The sequence below is a fragment of the Triticum aestivum genome, chromosome 3B, assembly GCF_018294505.1.
Source record: "Triticum aestivum cultivar Chinese Spring chromosome 3B, IWGSC CS RefSeq v2.1, whole genome shotgun sequence".
In the NCBI taxonomy this organism is placed as follows: domain Eukaryota; kingdom Viridiplantae; phylum Streptophyta; class Magnoliopsida; order Poales; family Poaceae; genus Triticum; species Triticum aestivum.
The window spans coordinates 786,579,143-786,579,982 of record NC_057801.1 but is presented as its reverse complement, the minus strand read 5'-3'; the positions used below and the strand labels follow the sequence as shown (position 1 = coordinate 786,579,982).

At 49.3% G+C, this 840-nt stretch overlaps 1 protein-coding gene across 1 annotated transcript in view; it reads left to right on the top strand.

Moving 5' to 3' along the window:
• Positions 1-637: 637 nt before the first annotated feature.
• The window catches only part of LOC123072415 (lichenase-2-like), a 3,947-nt gene continuing 3,744 nt past the window's right edge, over positions 638-840 (top strand). The window contains exon 1 of the mRNA XM_044495964.1: positions 638-806. Coding sequence (XP_044351899.1) covers positions 755-806 — 52 coding nt within the window. The 5' untranslated portion in view covers positions 638-754. The remainder of the gene's footprint in view (positions 807-840) is intronic.

Sequence of the window (840 nt, the reverse complement as noted above, 5' to 3'; positions counted from 1 at the left end):
TATGTGGCAGTAATCCGGACTCCAGCAAACCATCCCCGCCCTAGTTTGCCACCGGTTTGCAGGAAAACGGACGTCCAGACCGGTCCACCGATCGATGGGGTACCGCTTTGGATGGCATTATGGTTCCGAACCGCTCGGTCCGGACGAATGCAGGCGGTTTAAGAGTCCACATTGGAGACATCTCAAGTATTTCACCATTTGCATAACCTGGAATGCTACACAACATGTGGTTGGGCATAGAAACTCGGTGGAAAATAGTCAATCGCTTCATAACAAGTGCAAATTGCTATTGTTCAAGTTTTTCAACGGATGTTAGGCGCGAACAAACCATATATTAAAAGTCAATACCGGTGAGTGAAGACCCTCGCTTTAAATCTCGTTTTGCAAGGACGACGTGTACCGGCCCGAGTGCAAATGTACCGTCGATCGATCGGCCGGTTGTTGTCGGGGTCGTGGATTGACACGCGCCAGCTGACCGATCAATCAATCTCTGACCAGTGGAGACCGTATCCATGCTGGTTGGTCTCGGGCCAAACATCCATAGCATGGTACCATCCACCGGCTTTCTCTGATCCTATCTATATCTATATAATCCAGCAAGCGGAAAATTTCTTCAGGTACTTCTTGTTACTTGCTACGCCGATTGATAAGTAGAGAGGGCAGCCTTTGATCAGACTATATATCGATCATATTATCGGCGTTGGGGCAAGAGAAGACGGCAACGGCGCAAGGAACAGCCGGAGTTGCTTCTTCTATGCTCCACATGGCGTTGCTCCTCGGAGTCATCTTCGCCTCCATCCTTACAAGTAAGTCATCTCTCTCTCTCTCTCTCTCTCTCTC